At 41.5% G+C, this 23,063-nt stretch overlaps 1 protein-coding gene across 1 annotated transcript in view; it reads left to right on the top strand.

Annotated features, from left to right (window-relative positions):
• The window catches only part of focad (focadhesin), a 72,650-nt gene that overhangs the window by 16,212 nt on the left and 33,375 nt on the right, over positions 1-23,063 (top strand). The window contains exons 6-11 of the mRNA XM_033609710.2: positions 8,048-8,149; positions 8,471-8,696; positions 9,457-9,666; positions 9,808-9,895; positions 12,304-12,497; positions 18,218-18,478. Of these exons, the coding sequence (XP_033465601.2) occupies positions 8,048-8,149; positions 8,471-8,696; positions 9,457-9,666; positions 9,808-9,895; positions 12,304-12,497; positions 18,218-18,478 (1,081 nt within the window). The remainder of the gene's footprint in view (positions 1-8,047; positions 8,150-8,470; positions 8,697-9,456; positions 9,667-9,807; positions 9,896-12,303; positions 12,498-18,217; positions 18,479-23,063) is intronic.

The following is a 23,063-nucleotide window of genomic DNA, read 5'->3' as shown; positions in this document are numbered from 1 at the left end:
ATTGGGTGAGTTATACAACAATTCATTCCCTGTACAGTTGTCATGAAGGGGGAAATTAGCTTTAGGGACCAAACTGTTTGTTGTACCAGGCTGTAAACATGTTTATTTCTGCTGTAGACTTTAGCATTTTAGCATGGTGGTCTATGGGGATTAACTCACTTTTGGAGCCAGCCTCAACAGGCCATTTTAGGAACTGCAGTTTTTGGCACGTATGTGTTGGCTTCATTTATCAGCCCCGGAGGTTGCTGCTTGAACAAGACTGACCTTTTCCATTTGGTCTCAGACCGCTCACTTACTGTGTACCAGAGATCCATAAATGGCTTCCACTCCAGCTGAAATCAACCAAAGCTATGAACGTGCCTTAGTAGTTTTTAGCACACAGGTTTCATCTGTTTACGTACAAATCAAACAAATACATCTTGCTTATTTAGAGGTGTTGGTAGCTGTATGTTTGAACTTTGGACAGAACCAGGCCAGCTGGTGACATTTTGACTTGTAACAGTAGGAAATGATAGATGGCTGAGTTCCATTTAGCTGCTTCAGTTTCAGGGTCCTGGTATAGTGCATGCTGGCTCACTGTCAGGGCTTAATGGAACACTTGAATAAAACTGAGCCTTCGTTAATGTTATTAGTAACACCTTCAAAATGTCTGCTGTGGAACTGGACTACGAGGGATTAGTATCCACATTTTGGATACACTCACTCTCAGTTTGGTTTTGTTAATGTCGTTAAACTGTTTTTTACAACCTGTCTAATTGTCTGACTGCTTGCATTTTTTGACCTGTCAAACTTCTTTCTAGCAATTTCTCCATTTGAGGAAATCTCACCAGTTAGTTTGACCGGTATTTTAACCAATGGAAATGAAGGTCAGACATAATTGGCAGCTTTTGTTACAAGACAGTTACCATCCAGAGTAGGGCTAGTTCTCTGTGGTACAGGTCAGTCTAACTGGTTGAATATCAGCAGCCAGATATAGAGTAGCGCTGTGCTCCTGCTGGAGCCTTGCCTTCTCCCCCTCCTCCTCTTCCTCCCCCCTTACATCTGCACCTCTGCCAAGAACCCGGGGCCTCCTTAATCAGTTACAGCGGGTGATAAAAAGACTGTGCTGCTTTGTCTTTTTTTCTTTTCCTTCATGTTTCCTTTCCTCCCTCCTGCTTGCCGTGTTTCTCTCTCTACCTCCACACCTCCTCCTTTTTTGTCCCTGCTCCCTCTTAACCCCTCTTTCTCCACATCTCTATCCCTTCTTTCTTTCTCTCCGACAGTCTTCTCCTCCTTCCCATTGTCCTTTTCTTTCTCATTCTGTCTTCATCGCTGTCTCTACTGTCTGCGTCTGTCTGGCAGCCTGTACCTCCCTGGTGGGAAGATGAATGTGTTGAGGGCAGCAGGGTGGCGCCGTTGGCCTGGCAGTCTGGCCCTCCATTGGTCGTCGGGCCTGGCACTGCTGGGTAACTGTAAATGCTGCAGGATTAATGGAGGATGCACACTGGTGCCCATTGTTGACCGTCTGCTCGCCGCTGCCCCGTGCAATCTGCCACTGAGACTCTGAGCCACTTCAGCCCCCAGCAGGATCAGGGAAGGTTCAGGGCTCTGTCCACCACACCACCTCATTTCTCATGTGATCTTAGTCTGGCTGTAGTGCTGTGGTCGGTCCTGACTGTCCCCTGCAGGCTTTCCCACATACTCAATGTATCTGGCCTGCCTGCTCAGGTACAGGGAAATAATAATCAGCACATTCGTATTGTAATTATGTGTCTGTGTTACAATTACATTGCGGACTGATATTATAGGTATAAATATAAATATAGGTATTTAACCTATAGCCATTTTGAGATCCTCCTCTAAATGTCTTAGCACCTGTTCGTTTACAATAAATCTGGGTAGTTAGCATGAGTAACGACAGAAAGAGAAAAGGCCACAAACACAAACTTGTCATCAGAGAATACTAGATAGAGACATCACAATTACTTGACTGATGTTGGATTTTTGAGGTCAGTAACAATATTGATATTTAATCAGCAGTCAGTGCTCTCTGGTCGGCAAACTATGTAACAGTAGCCATGTTTCCATCAGCCTGTTTAGATGCACATCTAGAAGTATCGCATCGTAAAATTATGATGGAAACGCCAAAATTCGAATTAAAATCCCCTGATTTGCACAAACTGCTTTAGCTGGGTTTTGTTTGATTTGAAAAAATGTTGATTCGCAAAACGGGGGATGGAAACAGTTATGTTCGAATTAAGTCTGACGTAGCGCACCTCTCTCCATGGTGATATCCACACTCTATGTCGGGAAGGCGGTAATGCTTTTACAGAACGTAGAAGAAGAAGAATGCGAGACTTGTTTTGTTTCCGGTTCTGCAGTAAACTCGCGCAAGTTCGTAGTTTTCACCAAAGTCCGTACATTTAATGGAAACACACAGGATTTGTATTTCTTTTAATGCGCATTTCCCAATGATTCGAATCACTTTTGGATGGAAACATAGCTTGTGACATTGTTTTGAATTGATAATTCTTTACTTACTGTTATCATGTGGGCTTGAGACATCACACGTACAAAGTAGATGCAAAAAAAGCTAATGGAAATAAGTTTATAGGTAGTTTAATGCAGGGTTGGTGTAGTCTGAAAATTTTCAATCTGGTTTGATATTAGGCCAAACATTGTATCAGACCGGTATACAGAATTTGACCATGTTTCCAACTTGACTTGGCAGCTGCTACCAAGTGTAACATAATGACACCATGTCCCAACAGTAAATGAACATCTGACTATTATGTAGCATTGCGTTGCATTGAGTTGCATCGCATAACATCAGAGCTCTCTGGCCACACTGAATCCATTAAACATGCACTTCTGTACATCATGTAAACAAACCACGTACCTATTTTAAACAGAAAACAGTAAAACAGTTTTATATTGTGATATTTACTGGCAATGACATACAATATAGCAACAGCAAGTAGCTCAGTCTCAAGTCAGCTGCCACAGTATTTTTGTTTTTTGTTGTGAAATAAGGAGGCATCTTAAAGTTAATTCCTGAAGGCAAATCCATGAATCAGCCGTTCCTCCTCCATTGCCAAGCTGTCAAAGTGAGTGACAGGAATAAATAGAAATAAGGCGTCCAATAAAAGTTTAGCTCCAAGTGGCGCACCGCCTTACTTTGGGCCAGTTAGGACACCATTTTTGACGGCATCAAATCCAAATGTTGCCATATTGGTGCAGTATTAGTTTTCTTGAGAGACTAACTCTGCCATGTCTCCACTTGTTACTAAAAAAAAAAACACACATGAACTTTCTAGTTAACAAATATGATGTGCAAAGCTGTAGTGGCTCCATTTGTCCGTATATAAACATATAAACACAATATTATACTTATCATGTTGTCATAGTGCTTAATTACTAATGCAATACAAGTTGGATTTAGCACTATGATGACATCAGCACAGGTTGCCGATGTTGACAATAACAACAATTCATATGTCCCAGTTGCACAAAGTCAGTTGCAAAGAACACCATGATGCTGTTGTCTCATCATGAGCATGAGTTTTTTATCCTTCATTGTTCACATTAGCTTAATCTTAAAGGTTTCCAGGCATGAGCTCAGGAGACTTTTAGTCTTTCACACTTCTTAAATTCTTGGGCTGTTGGTGAAAAAATTCAAACAGTTCAACTGAGTTACATGTAAGGCTTGGCCATGTAATGTTGGCTTCGCAGTGAAACAATTGTGGCCAATTATTTAATGAAATTATACTTAATGAAATGTCAACATGGTTTTCCTGTTTGAAAAAATAAATGAAGATATTTTCCTTCAGGAACCAAAGCTTCTTGGCCTTAGTTTTGCTTAATATTACATGCAATAGAGTGCTGCGGGGATGAAGTTTTTTTGCAGGGAGGCCGACCTGGATGTTAACAATGCCCTGGTTCCCCTGAATAAAAGCCAATGGGAATTTTCCATTGGATTTTGGATTATTGCAGAAAATAAGCTCTGTGAAAAACAAAACTTTATAGGCATCTTACCAAATACCCATTCAAAAACACCTACTGAGTTTGAGACAAGGGAACTGGAAGTGCAAAAATGCTAACTCATGTTTCACATTTTAGGACTTATTTTGTGCACTACTATATAGAGGGCTTAAGTTTCTAATGTTCTGTGCTTGTTTGGACTTTTGTCTGATGAGTGTAATTTGTAAGGAAGTTGTCATAACTTTACCTGTTAAAGATTGCCTCAAGATTAAAGACCGCTGCCAGAGATTTGTGGTAGGTCAGGTTTTAGTGATGTTTGGCTCCTGTGGTGTGCTCAGATAGTAAATCAGTCCGTGTCCCAAACCCAAACTTCACCTCAGAGTTTTGTGTAACTTGCAGAGATACCCAGGAAGTAGACAGTTACAGCAGACAGATCTTACCTGGCCCATTTGTCTGCCAGCACTCTGGGAACTTGGAGTTGAACTCAAAGGAGGAAAGTCTCTGCCTTGACTTCCTGCCTCTGCCTTTGTGTGGCAGCTGAAAAGTAGCGAGCAGTGTGAGAGGCTGATGGATGGGGGCAGTATTGAAGTTGAGGGTTTGGACAGCCACAGGGAACCTGAGGAGGGGGGACAGAGATGGTCAGACAGATTACACTGTGTGAAGAGTGGGAAGAAGAAGGAGGAGGAGGAGGGGATTCAGCTGCTGAGTAGTCCATGCTGCAGGCTGTTACACGCTCAGACATTGAACTTCCTTCCTACACTTAGATATGTGATGATTGATGGAAGGCATTGGTTAAGTGGACCTGATGGTGGTGTTCACCCCCCACACACACTGTTGTGTTGACCTCTGGTCAGTCTGTGGCTGTAGTCTTAACAATACACAGACACTTCACCTTGGATTTGACCTCAGTGTTTTGTCTGGACTTAATGGATTTGCAAATCCAGGAGAAAAGGAGGCTGTCTGTTGTTTACACTGTCAGGACATGACAGGTAGAGGATGGCAAAACTTGAAGAACTATTGGTATTGAGATAACAATAATCACAATTTTACTGCAGATATTCAGAAACATTCTGAAGAAATGATGTGAATATTAGAGATGCCCCAATTAGAGGTCCTCATGGGTCTACTTGGACCCAAGGACCCAAGAACTGACCCTAGACTTGTACAGGTTAAGCTCCATGTTTTATTATGGTCAATCAGGTGCAACTCAGAACCTTTTCTATTATTGCGGTTCTATTGTCTATTGATTATTATGTGTGATAACCGTAGATTGTATAAAAGAATGGACATGCTACTGTCCCCTGCTGGTTTGTGGACTCCCTATTTGAGGCCTTGAGTTTGGCTTTTCAGCTGTCACCATCTTGGTTTTTTGAACCCAGAAGTGACCATATTTGGACGAGAGGGTGGAGCTGTTGAGGAGCGAGGGGTGGATGTGACTCATAGCCTGCAGTAAAGCTTTGCAGACAGCCTGTCACTCAAGCAGCTTAGTTCTTTAGACTCACCAAACCGACTTCAGAGAACTAGCGGTGTTGAATGCCCCTAGCTGCATCGCCTGAAGTCGCTGTGTTTCGGCCAAAATGTATCACATGAACTCACTGCAAAGACTACAGCTGATGTCCAACCAGCACGTACGTTCTGCGCCTGTGCGAGAGGAAATAACTCTCCACAGCAGCAGACAGTCTGTACTTGTCATTCAAAAAGGGAAACCGGAAGACCGTCTTGATGCTACTTAGCCAGTTAGCACATCAACAGCACAATGTAGTGGTGAAAGATCACAGCGTTTTTACTGTGCACCAGTGAACGATAACACAAACCATCATGAAACATTTTTGCAAAAGAGCTCAATTGCTAAAGAAAAATAATCTTGCCTCATGTTACAAGTTTGTTTTGGTCTCACTTCCTCTTGACTTAAGCTGTTTGTTTGCTTTCCTCACTTCTCTTCTTGTGTGCTGAGCTGAACTACCAACATGTTGAAACGGCTAAAAAGAAAAAGCTCATAAGGGGCACACTGCACTGACTGGGCGACATCAATGGCCGACCATTGGCTTGGTGTAAGGGTCTTTAATTATGCGTTACTTAAAGCCTTAATAAACTGTACACGTTTTAACTTAGTTCTTGGAGCCAGCCTCAAGTGGCCATTTTAGGAACTACAGTTTTTGGCACTTCAACATTGGCTGCATTTTTCATCCTCTGGGGTTTTTGCTTGGTGAGATCCAAGTGGATCAGAGAGTAAGTTAGTTAGTATGTAACTTGCATGACGATTAAGGCTGACTCCAGATCAGATTACAAGAGCTAAAGTGAGGTGAGCAGTATCGCCAGTGAGTTGAAGGCAGTGGAAAGTTCAATAGTGAGCCCAACAATATTCACAACTTAGGTTAATCTTGTGAAAAACTGTTTTGATTCTTTTGATTGGCGGACCCTTATGGACTTAAGGAATATAAATAATCGAGGAACAGACGCATACTCAGACTTTATGGCTTCAAAGGAGTCACCACTTTTTTCCCATCTCTCATGTTTACCACACAGCCAGTAAATCTGAATGAATTATATTTGGTGCTCAGGGTTTCAGTAAAATGAATTCAGCTTTTGAATCGTGGTAAATCTTATTGAACTAACGATATGTAGTGTGTCTATATTGATGAAAGTTTCAACATTTGTATTTGTATCTGCGACCTAAGCCGCTTAGAATTTTCGTAAACTGGTTGCCGGCGGGCAGGTTTAACTCCCAACAACAAAATAAGTGACAATAGAATAAAATATAAATAAATAATATATAAAAATAGACATCTGAAACATTACAGTATTTTGAATCCAAAATGATAAAACATTTTTAGCAGTAGAATGGCACATTTAGTAGAAATCTTAATTACCAGGTTTGTTGGGGCCATAAAATAGGCCCAAGACCAGAACCTCTCTCCTCTCGGGCATACCTAATTTTGCACCCGTGAAGACCTCTAATCTTAATGCAAAGGATTATATAGGGCCGATCCGGGCATGTTTAATAGGAGTGGGGGGAAAAATTGATACAGCATAGTATTGCAATATTTTTGTGTGGCAATATTGTATCATCACACAGTGCCAAATATACATTTTTTTAATTATATAAATTATTAATATTACAAATGTTAATTGAACTTTAGACAGCCTACTTGAATTATATAACCAGTTGGTTCGCAGTCCATTTTGCTGCCAAAAAAAATATAAAACTCTGAAGTGAGATGAACAGACTGAGATGAACAGACTGAAAACGTTTATTAGATAAAACGGGTGTTGACAGTTTTCTTTTGGGGACATTATTTGCAGTTGGAAACAGGTAAAAATTCCCAATATAGTGCAATATATTTTATCACAATACTTGGCATATTGCAACATATTTAAAATCGCAATAATATTGTATTGTGACATAAGTATTGTGATAATATTGTATCATGATTCCGATCCCTTTATAGTCAATGACTCATCAGCTATCAGATGGATTGCATTGGATATTATTAGGCTTTCATTGTTGCCACACTATGATAATATAACTTTGATGAATAATAAATAACAAAATTCCAGTGTCACTAGGTGATCACTGTGCATCCTTACTGGGAGATCATGTTAGATTTTGACTCACTTGCTTTTATTTCACAGCTGCTCTATAATTTGATTCCATAGATAATTTGATTCCGTAGAGGCACTTAAAAAGATTTTACTTTAGGTGCAAAAATCACTTACATTCAGTTATCAACCATAGGACGAGCAGCCTGTGGGAGAAGTTACTGAAGTTCACACCTCTGGGACCTCTATGCCTACAGTGCTGACTTTGGTGATTCTCTGGCTTTTCTTTCCTGTCTACTATTCTGGGAACATCTTCTACAGTATGTCAGCATCTACTAGATGGATTGGATCCAAGCTGTGAAATGTCTCAACAACCAATGGTTGGATTGCCATTCATTTTGGTCCAGAGATTCATGTTCCCCACAGGATGCATTGTGATTACGTTGGTGATTCCTTAACTTTTCATCTGGCAGATCTAGCACCATCTGGGTCACATCTGTGGTCTGTGATGTGAACATGGCCTTTGCTCTGTCCCGTTGTTTTGCAGGAGCAGCCCCCACCCATACATCACCGCGCTGGAGAACCGAGTGGACTGCTGGCCAGCTCTGCTGCTGGAGATTGATGACTTCATCCAGCAGGCTGCTGACAGGTTAGCATGGCTGCCATAGAGGCCTTGAACCCTCCATCCAATCACTCCCTCCGTCACTGCATGAATTTCAAAGCCATCTGTGGCAAGCACCCCATCCCAGAGAACTCATCACACCACTGTCAGCTGTTGTCATGCAGTTATGACAAACACATACAGACACACACCACGACACATAGTTTTATTTCTTTTGAAATCTAAGGAAGTTTCAGTTTCACACGTAGCAAAGACCTCTGAAGGCAGATTGATATAGGCCAACACTATGAGGTTTGGATTGAATTGGATGTTTCTATCAACACGCTACATGCTGTATATATTCTTCAGAAATGAACCAGCCCACATCACCATGCTGGCCCCCTTTCTGCAATTCCTCTACTGTGAACCTCAGAGGCAACCCCAATACGCCCTCCTGCGGCACAGTCTCCTCAGGGTGCTGCTGCCCATACGACCAGGAGCTGGATCAGTCCTCCAGAACAAGGACCAGGCGCAGGACTCCCCAGTGTCTGACAGCCTGCTACACTGCCTCTGTCAGCTGGTGCCACACATGCAGGTGACATGCTTTTTTCATAGTGCATTTAGGCAGTAATCCATAAGAGGCCTCAAATTATTTTTTCTCTCTTGAGTTCATTTTATAATAAAAGACTATTGAGCAAAAGCATCTTTACATTCTGTCTTGCACTGAGAAATCTCTGCCCACAGGAGCTGATGCATTGAATTTTAAGTGTGATTATGTAACATTTAAAAGATGAAATAACAAATGAAAATTGAAATATATAAGCAGTTAAAGGCATCATTACTCAGTTTAGTCTATTCAGTGGTATTTCTGCTGTAGCCTCGCTTGTATGACCAAGCAGAAACCTCCAGGGCTGAAAAATGAAACCAATGCAGAAGTACCAAAAACTGCAGTTCTCCTAATGGCTACTTGAGGTTGGCTCCAAGAGCAAGTCATTCCACACAGACCCCCATGTTAAAATGCCCAACTTTACAGCAGTCTACAGCCTGGTACAAAAAAAATACAGTTTGGTCTCTATAGCTAATTTCAACATTCATAACAACTGTACCAGGGGTGGATTTTTATACACCTCACTTGTTTAAATGTTAATTAAGGCTTAAAGTTATGCATAATTAAGGGCGTGGCATGGATGGCGCTCAGCAAAGGGCTGCAGGCTGGAAGCAAGGACAGAGCCTGCTCTATCCACTAAGCCACCGACGCCCCTTCACTAATATGTTTTGAGGGAAAATGTGGTCTACTACTTGGTTCGATGAGAAAATGAGCACATTAAAATGTGTTGTGGTGTGTGTGATGGCAGGTGGACAGTGTGGAGGCAGTGCTGGAGCTGTGTGGATTTGTAGATACACTGCTTCAGGGTCTGGTCCCAGCCTGTGAGGAGCGCTGGAGGACTGAGAGAGCCGGGCTGCTTCTGCAGCTGCTTTGTGCCTGCCATCGCTGCCTCAAGTTAAATGGAGACTGCCGACCTCTTCTCAGCTTATTACAGCAGCTCCTACATGCCTGTCAACAGGTGACACCGCAACCTTTATGATTCAATTAAACTTTACATTCTTATTTTTTGGATTACTCTGGACAAGTTCATCATCAATGTCACACACTTACACACGTCATGATTTGTGCTGTATCTAACCTTTATTGTTTCTATCTGTAGGAGCTGCCATTGGACGAGCTGCTGATGGGCGTGGCCCTGCTCCTGTTAGAGGTCCCTGCTGCTCAGCAGACCAGCCTCCTCAATCTGGGTAAAATCATCTTAGATAAGTCTGTTGTTGTGCAGCTGTGGGTGAGACACCCAGTGCTTGACACAGTCCAAGGGGCCCTATCTTACACCAGGCGCTCTGCGCTCAGTGCAACTGACATGCTAGTTTCAGGCAGACACAGTTGTCATTCTCACAGCCAGCACTTTGTACTTGCAAATGCAAGTCTACTTTCAGTAGTTCACAGTGTGCATTCACTCTGCTTGTTACACACATCGGGATGTGTGGATGGGTTGCAGGTGGATGAAATAATACATCGTTAATGAGGAAAATATGAATGACATCCTGTAATTAAAAATCCGACAGCCCGTCCATGGGCCCTCCTGAGTTGATAAATGATGATTAAGATATCTAAACAGCTGCTGTGTTTATTGTTGTTTAAGTGATTTACTCATGCGACCTATCGTTCGAAAGCTGTGCTCCTCATGGTGCCATTAATGCTTATCATTCCAAGATAAAACCACCACAGCAGGCTCAATAAACGCTTCTGTCAGACAAAAATAACAAACACTTATGGGTCAGTGACACTATGAAGCGCCACAGGAGATTTGAACTCCTTACAGGCCCCACACAGTGTTGTCAATTTACATAAATGATAAACAAATGGCTCCTATGTTGTCTTAAGGGGGAAAAAACAGTCTTTCTCATTAACTTGGGGTTTCTGGAAGTTGTTATATACAGTAAGCTCCTAAATAGAGATTTCCATCTTTGTTAACTTGTTTTTTACTCATACTGTATTCACACAGGACAAAACCTGAGAAAAAATACGCAAAGTGTTTATTTCCGGTGATATTGTTATCTACTTTGAATGTGGACTCTGTGAGGCTTCATGCTATGATCCCATTTTAGCTGCAGCTAATACCTCCCAGTTCTAATCATCTGCAGCATTATTTTTTTTTTTCAAGACAGTATGCAGGCGAAGCTCAAAAGAAAAACCTTTATTTCAGTGTGTTAAAACTTATAAAACTCAATGACTGTTGGGAAAAAACTTTAACACTTTCACATGAGACCATGCATGTACTTGTTCTAAAAATGGAACAAGAGCAGCTTTCAGTTTACTTTGGGTATGCCTTGGATTGGTGTTTTAAGTAAATTTAGGTGAATTTTACAGGACCACAGCACTAAATACAACCCCTTTGCCCCTTGTGCCTTACTTTGCACTAGAGATGTACCAATACCAATTTTTCCACCCCAATACTGATTCCGATCCCTGAACCTTAGGTATCTGCCGATACCGAGTACTGATCCGATACCAGCGTGTAAAATAAAAATGGATGGGATATGAATTGTTGCATGTCTCAACTCCTAAAACTCTATGTAAAACATAAACATTAAGAAATAAATACATAATAGTAGAATAAATGCCATAAAACTTTTTTTTTTAATTATTATTATCCAGTGTTAACACAGATGAAGACACAGGTTAAAGTGCAGCCACACAATTTGGAAAAAAAAAAGACATTTCAAAGGCTACAGTAGAATGCTTTTTAAACTCCGCTCTGTTTCTGTTTCGTTTGCCTGTAGCGTGCGTATGCGTAATGACGTGAGGCATTACGTGGTATCGCATTGGACATAGGCTGTACTCACCGATACCCGATACCGCATTTTAGGCAGTATCGGAGGCATTTCCGATACTGGTATCGGTATCAGTACAACTCTACTTTGTACCCAGATTATGCTCTGTTTAACCAGCAAAAGTAGAGTTTTACACACCCTTAATGCTCTTGCACCATGCCCCTAAGACCATGTGCTATCCTGCAGGACCTGATCTGTACTGTAACTGTTATTTCTTAGGGCGGTTCTTGGAAACAACTACACAGTTTGGAGGCAGTGTTCATTGTCCATTTAATGAATTCCTCTTGATTGCTAACATAAACTAGAGAGTCTTTCACTCAGTGCACTGCATACGGTTTGAATATGAGTCTACAGACAGGCACACAAGTCGGCACATTTGCACAACACTATATGGCTATGAAATAAATTTGTGGTTCCTTCTTGAAACCTCAAATATTTATGTTAGTACTTACATGTACCAGAACATTGTCTCTATTTTCATGATACTGTAATTAGTGCCAGAATACACATTTTTTGCCATGTAGGAAATCATTAAATCACAAGACCCACAAAATAAAATTTTAACGTGCACGGCATTGCATATAAATGTGATAAATAAAGTGTGATTTATTCATACATTATAGATTCTAGTTAAGCTACCATAATCCTTCCTTTCTACATAATTTCCCATGGTGGTATGTTTAAGTTCCCCTCTGTTGCTCTGTTGTTTATTTCATTCTTTTTTTTTCGCCTCCTTTATCCTCCTTTATAACCTCATTTGTCCAGATGGATTCTTTACCCTTCATGGGATTTTGCTCTCCTCTCTTTGATTGCCACAGCGCTGAGATTAGTCCCTGAGCAGGCTGAGCTGTCGCCCTGGTTGAGTCCAGTCCTGGTTCTTCCCGTGCTGCAACTCCTGTCCTGCTCGGGCCTCACCGAGCCACTGGCTGACCAACGGTCACACAACCTCAACCAGGACTTGGCCCAGAGCTTGCTCCACCGCATCAGCAGAGCGACAGACAAACCCCGACAGGTAACACTGAGGCTGCTTCACTAATGTTTCCATGAGTTCTCATTTGTTGATCCTCTGTGTGTAGGCTCATTGATTGACTCTTAGACAGGTATGGAGGATCAGGTACAACATATTCCACACTGTTACAGAAATAGGACACAAAGGGCAGGTATAAGACTTACAGTGGCATGCAAAAGTTTGGGCACCTCCGGTCAAAATTTTTATACTGTGAGTAGTTCAGTAAGTAGGATGAATTGAGGATGAACTTAGTTCCAAAAGGCAAGAAATTAAAGATGACACATTTCTTTAATATTTTAAGGAAGATTACTTTTCAATTTTAATCTTTCACAGTTTCAAAATAACAAAACATGAAAGGGGCCTGGAGCAAAAGTTTGGGCACCCTGCATGGTCAGTACTTAATAGCGCCCCCTTCATGTATCACAGCTTCTAAATGCTTTTTGTGACCAGCTAAGAGTCTTTCAATTCTTGTTTGGGGGATTTTCACCCATTCTTCATGCAAAAGGCTTCCAGTTCTGTGAGATTCTTGGGCCATCTTGTATCCACTGCTCTGTTGAGGTCTATCCACAGATTTAAAATGATGTTTAGGTCGGGGGACTGTGAGGGCCATGGCAAAACCTTCAGCTTGCTCCTGTTGAGGTAGTCCATTGTGGATTTCTAGGTTTGTTTAGGGTCATTGTCCTGTTGAAGAGGCCATCCTCTCTGCATCTTCAGCTTTTTTTCAGATGCTGTGATGTTTGCTTCCAGAATTTGCTGGACTTTAACTGAATCCATTCTTCCCTCTACCTGTAAAATGTTCCCTGTGCCCCTGGCTGCAACACAAGCCCAAAGCATGATCAATCCACCCCCGTGTTTAACAGTTGGACAGGTGGCCTTTTCATGAAATTGTGTACCCATTTTTCTCCAAACATTCCTTTGCTCACTGCGCCCAAAAAGTTCTATTTTAACTTAATCAGTCCACAGGACTTGTTTCCAAAAAGCATCAGGCTTGTTAAGATGTTCCTTTGCAAACTTATAATGCTGAATTTTGTGATGCAGACACAGGAAAGGTTTTCTTCAGATGACTCTTCCATGAAGGTCATATTTGTACAGGTGTCGTTGCACAGTAGAATAGTGCACCACCACTCCTGAGTCTGATAAATCTTCCTGCAGGTCTTTTGCAGTCAAACAGGGGTTTTGATTTGCCTTTTGCACAATGCTATGAGCAGCTATCTCGGAAAGTTTTCCTGGTCTTCCAGACCTCAGTTTGACCTCCACAGTTCCTGTTATCTGTCATTTCTTACTGTAATTACATTACCAACTGAGGAAACAGCTCCCTGAAAACACTTTGCTGTCTTCTTATAGTCTTCTCCTACTTTGTGGGCATCAGTTATTTTAGTTTTCAGAGTGCTAGGCAGCTGTTTAGAGGAGCCCATGGCTGTTGATTGTTGGGACAAGGTTTCAGGAGTCAGAGTATTTATAAAGCTTTAAAATTTGCATCCCCTGGCCTTTCCTAGTGATGACTGTGAACAAGCTATAGCTCTAACAAGTTAATTAAGGTCTGAGACCCTGGTAGAGGTTGTCTGAGAGCTCAAATAACTTGGGGTGCCCAAATGTTTGCATAGTGCTCCTCTCCGTTTTTTCACTCTAAAGTTGTATAAAACAAAAATAATACAATAATCTTGCTTGAAATACTGAAAGGCATGTTCCATCTTTAACTTCATGCCTTTTTGAGATCCGTTCATCTTCTACTTACTTAACTATTCACAGTAAACGACATTTTGACCATTTTGACCAAACTTTTGCACACCACAACATGAAAACCACTGACAGGTGAAGGTGATCATTGGTTGAAACCTTGGGCCCTGCCATTCATGTGGATGCCAGTTGACATGCTCCACCCACCCAAATACTGCTGCAGACCAAGTATTGTAAGGAAATTGCTCAACCTCAGCAAACACTGAAAAGAAGAGACTCGGAGAACCACGGAGAAAAGTTACAGCCAACGGGATTACTTTATTTGCAAAATACATTACATACGCATGAATACACATGATACATTATCTGCCTCTACAGTACCCCCCTCATGGCAACGGCAATCCCAGATAACAATGGCCCCCCAGTAGGACAAGACACCATGCCACATAACATAAAAACACTCAGAAATGGCCTGAGGAATGTGAAAAGGGATGAAGGTGTCAATCTGGCCACCAAAGTCCCCAGATCCCAATTTGATTGAAGATTCATGGGACATGCCAGTACCCAGGAGGTATCCGCCATCCGCTGTGGGGCCTCCTTGGATCGGACTTGACTCTGATCTGTCATGGCATGGCCACAGGACCTCTGGGGGAGCCCTATGGTCTCTGGCACTGTGGCATTGGCGGTAAATCCTTTGAGTACTGTGGGTTGTGAGGTGGGGTACCAGCACGTCCCATATACAGTGTACAAATGTGTGTGTGTGTGTGTGTGTGTGTGTGTGTCTATTTTTTCCTGAAACCATGTCAGTTATTTGAGAAATGAGTGACAAGTTGAATAATACTTTTATTGAAATAACATCATCTAGAACATGTTTCTCATGAGTCACGTTGTACGAATGAAAAATGTCACTTTTTCAAACAAGACACAAGGCTCCCCTGCAGTGATGACAGGAACAAGAAAAGCTTTGTGATATTTTAGTTATGTTTTTTTCTTCTTTGTCACATCTCCAGCCATCTTTTACTTTACATGTGATTTCAATTTTTGAGTAAATCTTACAAATGTGAATCATAATAGCTTTGCTGGCATTAGATAACTTGTGTGGTTATGAAATCCACACAAATCACATTCATTCAGCTTTAGATTACTGCACCCTGCAGTCCCCATACGGCCCTCAGTAGGGGGTCGCACTTTACTGATGCTTGGTATCAAAGTCCAAATAGAATTCAGTTTTACAGCAAACAGGTCAGTATCTAAAAGGAAAACATTATTATTTCTATATTTTTTTACTTACTGTAAAAACTACTTTATTACTGAATAGTTTTTGTTTTTTGAAACAACCAACTAGTTTCTCTTGTCTCTTTGTTGTTTTTTTAAACTGTATTTGCATATTGCTGTCACCAGTCTATCAGTGACTGATTAGCAGCCTGACAGTAGCCTGTGACACAAAAAGAACCCTGAACTTTGAGCAACAACCTTTTTAGCTTATGTCTCCTTCGTGATATGGTTTAAACATGGGGGCAGATACATTTTCAGACATTAATACAGACATTAATACACTCTTAAAAATAAGGAGAGCCTGACTGATTTTTGGGGCTGATGTCGATACTGATATCGAGTCCTGCATGGGTCAATTTTTGAAAACCCATACCCACCCGTAAAGCTCAGTATCAGAACCGACCCATTACCCGTCATTATGTCTAAGTCAAAGCCGCACCAGCCTGCGCCCTTTTATAAATGTCCAGACCCTAACCCCTAACCCGCACCTGTGATTAAACACACACAGGCTACAGTCACTCGCATGAAGCTGGGTTCTCCGTTCTTGAATTACAAATCCTGCTTGATGTCAGGATGGTGAAAACATTCTGCGCAATCACTGCCAGGTTGGGAAACATTTTAGCATGCTCTTTTCACCACCGTAACACCTCAAAAGGATCCTCCTTGGGTGTCTTGAACTTGATGTAGGCTGCCACCTCATCTACAGGCTGCAAAGTTTTATGGCTGGAGTCCTCCACATCGATGACGAATGTGATGACGGGGTCAAAGGTTCGACTTGTGTCACTGACTATCGAAATAAAAGATATTGTAGCTCGATAATAGTGATTTAGAGATCAAAATATTACACATCTACTGCACATCTTTTTCATTTGTTTTATTCTGAAAAATATGAGAATATATTTTTGTTCTTACCTGCTGCCCACCCGCGTATAGTTCATTTTTACTGGTGCCCATACCCGTGAATTTAAAGAGATACATATTTTTACTTGTTACACAGCTTTTTGCGGGTTATCTTCATCTTTTTCTGCATTACCTCCTGTTAAGGGAAAAAAAAAAAGTTTTCATATGTGTACAGTACATATTGGACAAAGTATACGCAGTTACCGATATATCTTTGAAAGACTCATATCGGCAGAGCAATATATCGGTCAGGCCCTAGAAATAAGGGTTTCAGAGAGGTTCTTTCTGAAGGGCCGAGGTTTTTCCGAGACACATTTGCTTCGAAAGAACCCTTTTTTTTGTTTAAGGAACTGTTCTTCAGTAGTCTCGCCACCAGACAATCAGAGATCTCCGCCTTCTGATAGTCTGGGGACACTCCTTTCTAAAGTGTGTTTAACACACTGGCGAAAATGGCCGGCAACAAAGCAACGCTTCTTGCATTTTTTAAAAGGACACGCCCTCCCGGAAATGTGCGCTCCCCCTTTTCTCGTCCGCAAGGACACAAACACAGAGAGAGCTGGAAAGTGGATGCCAAGAGATTTAACTCCGTTTTGTCAAACGTGTGCTTAGTCCACAAGATTGTGGAAATGAAGGACTTACAGCGACTTGAGCCATTTTGTACCGCTACACATGTTTCTAGTCGGACTATGTTTATGAGCACAAGAGTTCAGCGAGCCGCCGAAGGACCGCCCTGCGGATTTACTATTGGTTCTGCAACGTAGGGAGTTTTTTTAAACTCTGAAATTGTATCCACCCATCTAAACACAAAATCAGGGAGAAAGTCATCAGTCTTTAGTTAAGCAAAGCGTCTAAAGACTGACTTGTGAGTCTAGTTCTTCAGGGGTTCTTTGTAAGACAAAGGGTATTAAGAACCCTTTTTGGAGGAGTCTTGAAAGCATGGGTGTTAAAAGATCCACCCTCAAATATTCAAATGTTTACCCATGTTTTAAATCAGTTGTCAGTTCATATTACTTCTTTATCTTTGTCGTCATGTCACGGCAACAATACCACAGTCTGCCAAACCTTTTTTTTTTTTTTTTTTTTTTTTTTACTGTTACCTGGTACTTGGCATTTTGTATTCGTTTCTAATTGGGAGCCAAGTTCAGGTTCCCAGCTCAACTGCACTATTGAAATAATAAAGACTCTAGACATGATTGTGAACCATGATTGTTGTGGGGTGTGCTGAACCACATCAGCTCTGGCCCTTCAGGAGACTCATGGACCCCAAGGCTGCTGGACGTGGTTCCCTTGGCTCCAGGCCAACCATTTAAACTAAAACCTAAAAACGAAAAATGACAGATATAGTTGTGTAAGAAATGAAAAAGAGAGCTAGAGACAGACAGCTGACCAATCATCCAGTACCATTCAATTTAAAGATTACTGTAGTCAAGATTTTTGTCCGTAACAAAGGATGTTTGTGATTTCAGTTGGACTTAAACACCTCATGTTCAGGATTGTGAATGTGTATAGCACATGTTGAGTTTGTCTTACAGCTCACTTATTGTGGAGGGAACACCAGTGCTTGTGGTAATTTAGGTATTTGTTCAAACTAAAAGATTTTGGCAGTATCAGTGTAAACTCTCACTCACCAACATCGGTTAGAATCACATATGCTTTTGATTTACAGTCCAACATACAGTAAATTATTGTGGAACAATCGGCCATGCTATGTTTTTAAAGGCTGAAGCTTTCCTTATGGCTTACACAATGTACAATTTCTGCTTTGATATTTCTTCTTTTTCACATGTTCATCCATTTAATGTGTTGAATCACAGATTTTAGCATGCAACCAATTTACTGATTTCATTTCTTTATCTCTCTCTTCTGCTCAGTCTGCTCCACCGCTGGCACTTCCTCTCAGCTCCTGGTACAGCGAGCTCAGTGTGGCTCTATCCACGCTGCGTAAAGTGGCAGATGATCCAGCAGCGGCAGCCGATTGGCTGCTGTCTATCAGCTCGGCCCTGTCGTCCAGCCAGAGCCAAATCTGCTCCCTCGCCCTCATTGTGACCTATCTCATCATTACGGGTCAGGAAGACGTCTGCCAGCTGGCTCTGAATGCGAGCCAGGCCATCGCTGCAGCCGACCCCTGCCAGGTAGATAATCCACAAGGCTTAGATCACGATGCTCTCTGTTAAAGCACTTTCTCTTCAGCTTTTCATAAAGGACTTGAATATTTGAATAAGGTGCTTAGTGAAAAATAAATTATTCACATTTCATCTCAAGGCTAAATGAGTAATGCTACTCCTGCCTTTTGTTCTGTTAAAACTCACCTGGCTATACAACGTGTTTCCACTAAAGTGTGATAGACAACACAGTGACCTTCATGCGTGAACCAGATTTGTTTCTGTTTTTTTTATCGCTGCAAGTAACAGCACTCTAATACATGTGGGTGCATTTACCTTAAAAGGAGCGCAAGGGAAGTTTGTTATTATTAGTATAATATGTAAAGTTGCATAATTTCAGTGGTCATTATTAGGTGTACAATACCAAAACACTGAAGCCAGTATTCAACTAATACTCAGCACAAACAAATATGGCTGGTCACAAATACAGCCTAAAGAAACATTCGGGAAGGGTCCTCTACTGTACTGTAGGGATTATGCATATTGAGCCACTGGAAGACTTGTGTTAATGTACATTACTCTGAATTCATCAAGACAACAGGTAAACATGGAGGAAGTGTTGTTAGCATTAACTGGAGACAGAGGTGGAGGATTTGAGTTGCACATTTGAGGACTTGAGCTTGACTAACAGTGATTTTTTTAAATTGTTTTTTTTTTTAATTAATTTAATTTTATATACTTTATTAATCCCTGAGGGGAAATTCAATTTTTCACTCTGTTGTCAATTACACACAGGTCCGAACACACATATGCACAAACTGGACCTATACATGCACTAAGTGGAGAGATGTCAGAGTGAGCTGCCCATGACAGGCGCTCCGAGCGGTTGGGGGGTTCGGTGCCTTGCTCAAGGGCACCTCGGCAGTGCCCAGGAGGTACCCTCCGGTTCCCAACCCAAGTCCCTATGGACTGAGCTACTGCCGCCCCCAAACAGACTCAACTTGACTTTCTCTTGGTATTCATGACTCGAGCTTTGACTTAGACTTGAGACAGGTGACTCTAAAGGACTTGACTTCTTGTATTAAATTGTATTTTTCTAGAAATTGAGAAATTATGTTTTGTTTTTGAAACATAATTGGGTAATTTGCAGTGCGAAGCGCGCTAATCTGGCAACCTACTAGGATGCAACAGACCAGCAGAGGCCAACACATACGGCAACTATAATGGAGGAGGCTAGTCCAAAAAATAATAACATCTGGAATTCTTGAATTATGTTGTTCATGTCAGCGGTCAGAAGAAAGCAGTGGTATGCAAGGACTGAAGCACAGAAATCAGTGGCAGGACTACCACAACATTAAACTTCATCGGGCAACACCCAACCCACAAAGAAAAGTACGTGAATGTGTCTTTTTAGCTGATTTAGTTGCTGGTCAGACATCAGCTAGAAAACTATCGTTTGACAAGATAATTAGAATTTCAGATGACTTGATTCATGACCTGAGCATTTGCTTGACTTACTGCAGACTCGACTCGACTTGACTTGTTTGATTCCCACCACAATAACTTGGGACTTGCTGAAGAATTAATGGTCAAGTCTTGAGAGTTTCTTGTGACTTGCGTGTGTGACTTACTCCAACCTCCTAGAAATAAGGGCCTGTTTTAAATAAAGTTCTGGTTCTCTCTGAATTTGATGTACAGTAAATACAGAGACCTGTTAGAATCATGGATGGCCCAGTGGTAAAGTGGTTAGTTCTGTCGCCTCATGGCAAGAGGGTCCTGGGTTTGAATCCACCATTCATGTTTACGTACCTTTTTTTGAATCAATTGGTTTAATTTTTTATAAGCAAGGTTAATACAGTTTTACAGTGTAGTAGTCTGAATGGTTTGGAAAATGATCAACAGTGAGAAGGGAAAGTAAGTAAGGTAGTAAAGATGCCTTGTGAATCTGACAGAGCCTCTGGTAATGTGTTTGGGGACGGATCCTTCAATTTATTATTTCATTTACAATATGTTGATGTATTTTACATCTGTTGGACATAATGTGTCCTCAGCATTGACTTTGAAATTCAGCCTTGTTACCTGCCGTCAGCCGCTGGATTTCCTGCACTTGCATAAAGAGAAAGGTTTAGACTGACAGACTTCCCTGTGACCCTCTGGGACTGTAAATGGAGTCACCAGCTCCAGAAGATGATGTGAAATATCACATGGTGTTATAGGCTTCTCATTACCCGGGCTCGTTAGACGCCTCGGAGCATTCCCCTGCTGCTCTAATTGCTCCCAGAGTGCCACTTGCGCCGGTCGTTTGATTCGCTGGTAGAATGTTATTGGCATATTTGAATCTGTTGGATTTCCCTCTCGCAGTCTCACATCTGCACGAAAACACCAACAAACACACTTTATTTCATTGTAACAAGAGATGAGGTAATAACAAAATTTAGCAGTGTGTTTGGATGAATCTGTATCATTGTGATTTATTAGAATAATATTTTATTAATGGAAGTTTGGGGTTTAGGTTCAGCACCGAATCTTTCAGGGATTCAACTTGAAGGAAAACCTCCATTTCCTTCTCCGCCCCTCCCTTTTCCTCTCAAGCAGGTGAAGTGGTTGCTAGGCAACGGCCAAGGTGCTGGGCAGCAGTAAGTGTTTTATGTAAATGAAAGGCTGTTACGCTGCAGAGCTGTTGACTACACGCGTCCAAGGACCATGACTAGCTCCTGTTTCTGACCTCAGCACTAAAGGGAATGATTAAGTGTTAACCCTGCGCTGTCCTTCAGTCCACTCTCTGACTTGTATCCATCAAGCTTTATTGAATGGAAATGAGCTGGGACTCAGACGTCTATGACCATGGTGATGACACTGGTCTCTGCAGGGACAGCACGTTCTTCTCCGCCTCCCACACAGTCACTCTCAAATATTTTTTGTTTTTAATAAGCTTTTTGTCATCAAACATTCCTAAAACACTCCGAAACACTCCTGGATTTAGACAGCTATGGAGCTCTTCTGAGTATCAGCACAGATAGGGGTGATTTACTAACTTAGGAAAGTTGAGAATACACTTCTACTGCTCAAGGCCTGTTTTAAACGTGGGCACAAGGGGGCAGTGCCCCACCAAATGCTCCGCCTGCCCCACCAACGCCAAACATAGGTGTCCTTAGCCCCAAATAATTCTCCACTTTGAGCAGTTGTCACCGAGGAAAACAGGAGTGTTGTATTTTTGTATCTTCGGGGAACAGAGTAGAGGCAAGACAAGACCAACTACAGAGGGTTTACAGGAAGAAACATGGGAATACTCATGTCTTATTGGCTGACAGGTCTGTCAGTTCTTATGCCCACAAGCTAGTACATCGACACACCAGGATCATACAAAGAAAAGAATAACTTGCTGAACTATATTTGCAGGATTAACAAGAGGAGACGAATAAATAAGAATTTTGTCGCAGACAGCGTTTCGCAAACTTTAGTCCCTTTATGAGTCCCTTTGAGCCCCTCAAAGGCCCAGACACACTAAACCGACATTGGAGAGCTAGCGGTGACAAGAGCCACCTGCTGCTTTGCCTCTCGTCACTATGTCTCGGCCAAAAAGTTGCACATAAACGCATCAAACTGATGGCCAACAAGTACGTATTTTCTGTGCCTGCTTGAGAGGACATACCCCTCCATAACAGCAGACAGCGGTCATCATTCAAAAATGGAAACAGGAAGAACGTGTCGATGCTAGTTAGCCAGTTAGCACAATAACAACACAATCCAATGTTGAAAGAGCAGGACATATTCAGTGTGCGCCAGTGAACAGTAACACAAACCATAAGGAAACGTTTCTGCTAAAGAGCTCAATGAATAGAGAACAACAATTTTTTTGTTTTTTTCGACCTCACTACCTCTCTACTTTAGCTATTTGTTTACATTTCTCACTTCTGTTTCTCTTCTCGTGCGCTAAGCTGAACAGCCAATCAGAGTAATTTCATTCGCCAATGTGCTCCGTTGTGCTGATTCAGGATGTTGAATCTGCAAAAAAAAAGATGTGAACTAACGCTGATGAGAGCCAACAGTGTGGGACACACCGAACCGACGAGGGCGACAAACACTCACCAACGGCCCAACATTAACGGATGGCTATCCATGGGCCTGATGTGTCAGGGCCTTTAGGGGGACATCCCAGGCGAAAAGGGTAAAATTTTAACAAATAGATGCCACCGTGAAATTTCCCCAGCTGATTACACCCTTTAACACACTTATTTCCTATATTACAAGTTTTCTGAAATGTTGATTAAATATGCAAGTGATGCATTATTTCATTAAATATACATTAATTTACATGAATTTCCAGAATAAAAATCCAAACATTAGATAACATTTGTCAAAATTCTTGTTTTAATTTGTTGTCACATTAGAGTCAAAGGTTTTTAGGGAATTTGGATGTCTCTTTTTATCACTCTATAAATCAGAAAATACTGTCAATGGCCCTAAATATAATTTCCACTACGTTTTTAGAAATAAAATGTTCTAGTGGTACACGATAATATTGGCACATAATCTGTATCGGCCAATATTGGCTTTAAAATTAAATTAGAATCAACCAACATGCTTTTTCTTATTTTGCACAATGAATGAATAA

This window comes from Epinephelus lanceolatus, chromosome 22 (assembly GCF_041903045.1).
Source record: "Epinephelus lanceolatus isolate andai-2023 chromosome 22, ASM4190304v1, whole genome shotgun sequence".
In the NCBI taxonomy this organism is placed as follows: Eukaryota; Metazoa; Chordata; class Actinopteri; order Perciformes; family Serranidae; genus Epinephelus; species Epinephelus lanceolatus.
Note: the sequence above shows the minus strand (reverse complement) of the source record. Positions and strands in the feature narration are given on the sequence as shown.